We start from the raw sequence: 2,672 nt of genomic DNA, 5'->3' as shown, positions 1-2,672 counted from the left end.
GTTGTTGTTGTTATTGTTTTTAGAACCAAAACCGAACTTTAGAACATTTGAAAATATGTACAGTAGAACAAAATAGCAACAACAACAACAACAAAATATTATAAAAAATTCTATTTACGCGACTTGAAATTACAACGAGTTTTGTTGGATTTTTGTTCTGTATTTTACCTTGAATAAATCTTGTTTAATTATAATTTTTTTTTATTATTTTTTTCTATATATTTTTTTTTGAACAGACACTATTTAGAATTTATTAGCATTTAAAAAATGCAACAAAAACAACAGATAAAAAAACTTAATTTTATTAACAACTACAAATTGCACTTAAAGTGAATAAATAGTTTAAATGAAAAAAAAATCAGGAATACAAAATGTTAAATGTTAAAATTTTGATAAGGGGAAATTCCTAAAGATATTAAAAGTAATGGGAAAAGAATACATTTTAGGGGTTTCACTTAAAACCACTTAGTTATATGTAATTTGTATACCCTACAGCACTTATCTGATATACATATTTTTAACTTAAATTATGTTGCAGATTGTGTCATTAATTAGTTTTCTTGTTTCTTTTTTTACAGATTCCAACTTGATACACAATTTTTTTCAAATTAAGTGTTTAAAAAAAAAATTGTGTTAAAAATTCGTATAATTTTTTTATTATTAGAAAATATCTTTTAAGTCTATAATTTCCTTAATTTTTCATTTAAAGAAAATTATAAAATAAAATTTTCAAAAAATGGCAGAATGTTCATATGCAAGATGCATACAGGAGCGGCGTTTAATTAAACGCGAACTTATGAAACACTCTAAGGATATGTTGCAGATAGTGGGTAAGTTAAATATTTTAAATAAATACTTTTATACATATGTACACATCTATATATGTTAAGTTCTTTTATTATTATCCTTTATTAGATTATAATTTAATTATAAACTCTTACAAATTATATAGCACTAGCTACAAAACTATTTGCTCAATGATTTGATTTCAAGTCAGAAGTAATTGTATTATCTATAGGGAAGAAGGGGGACCATGCGCCACATTTTTTTAAGCGTACTCGAATTAAAGCCACACTATTCAATTCTTAATTTTTTCATTGATTCTGATACTTAGATATGTTGGCTTTAGTTCTATCCATATGAGTGCTACATTTGGCAGTGCGAAATTCTTCAGACAGACAAACGTACATGACTTAATCAAATTCAGAACATATAAAGTAAATGGCACGCAAAACTATATTAAAGATATTAAAAACAGAATGACAAACTTATATATACCCATCTTAATACAGATTTTTATATATTTTAGCAATATTTTGTTTTACTTTACAGAGATTCCTTGTATTTGGCAAACGTGCCCCAGGGGTACTTCGGGGTTTATATTTAATACATTTCGTATTTCAAATTATAGAAAAAAACTATTCTATATCTCTTATTATTGTCAAAGTTAGCACAAATAAAATTCACACTATGAAATATGTATTAAAACAATCCCGTCTGCTTACACTGTCCGACAAAAAGAGAAAAAATTCGTAAGACCAAAAACGGGATGATATACGACTGATGCTATAAATTTAAGGGATAAATTGCGTTTTTAGTTGTTCATTTTGTTATCCTTTTAAAATGACTTTAAATATTAGTTTTAAAAAAGTACATTTTTCAAAAAATAATTTAAAATACTTTTACTAATCAAACAATGTCAAATTTGGTGTTAAGCCAACAAGAGGCTTAAGGGAAATATTTTGTATTAATTTTATTTTATACCGTTAGGATGAAAAACTGTATTTTTTAATTCGTATCCTTAAAAGTCTATTAACAAAGCAGTTGTTCTTCATTAAGTTTATAGTTTCAGACATATGTCCTCCGGTTAGTGTCTATTTTTGAGTGTCGGACGGTGTTACCATCATATGTTAAATTAATATTACAAATTTTCAGGGATGATAGATAAACGAAAACAAAATTTGATTGATGATAATTTGTATAAAAAAATTTTTATACATCTTTTGATCCTGACAGAGTAAACTTAAAATAACACAAAATATTTTACAACTCTTTTTGTTAGCTTGACATCAAATCTTGCATTTTTTGATCAGTAGAAGTATTTTAAAATATTTTTTGAAATATGTAATTTTTAACAGGATCACGAAATCAAAAAAACTAACAAAGCAGGTGTTCTTCATTAAGTTTATAGTTTCAGACATATGTCATCCGGTTCGTATCTATTTTGAGACCCCCTTCTACAATAGAATATATTCCGAAATAAAATTGTCTTCGTTCTAATTATACAACGCATGATTATACCCTAGACATACATATCTTATATTCGCTTTGAGACAAAAGACTTCTGTTCGAAATTATCACCTATGAAACTGGATCTCTTTTTTGACTATTTTTTTTTTGTGGATCGTTTCACGAACTTATTCATTAATCAGTGTTTAGCTTTTTTTAAGATTTGTTATCAATTCCCCTCTATATTACCTTTTATGTTCTAAAAGAAATAAAATTCGTAACAATACATTACCTACATTCTTAGTTCGTATGTATTGCCTACACCACTATGGTAGAGATTGCTCAGAATCTCTCTGATCAGATGTCTTTCTCTCGCCTCTATGTCTCTCTGTCTATTTTCGGTCGAAATTTTTTAATGATAACGATCAAATTGAAATCTGCCC

General features: G+C 26.5%; 1 protein-coding gene across 1 annotated transcript in view; it reads left to right on the top strand.

Moving 5' to 3' along the window:
• Positions 1-646: 646 nt before the first annotated feature.
• LOC111678586 (mushroom body large-type Kenyon cell-specific protein 1) overlaps positions 647-2,672 on the top strand; it is a 131,885-nt gene continuing 129,859 nt past the window's right edge. Inside the window, exon 1 of the mRNA XM_046948576.1 lies at positions 647-830. Coding sequence (XP_046804532.1) covers positions 737-830 — 94 coding nt within the window. The 5' untranslated portion in view covers positions 647-736. The remainder of the gene's footprint in view (positions 831-2,672) is intronic.

This window comes from Lucilia cuprina, chromosome 4, assembly GCF_022045245.1.
Source record: "Lucilia cuprina isolate Lc7/37 chromosome 4, ASM2204524v1, whole genome shotgun sequence".
Lineage (NCBI taxonomy): Eukaryota > Metazoa > Arthropoda > Insecta > Diptera > Calliphoridae > Lucilia > Lucilia cuprina.
The sequence above is the reverse complement of the archived record's forward strand: the minus strand, read 5'-3'. Positions and strand labels throughout refer to the sequence as shown.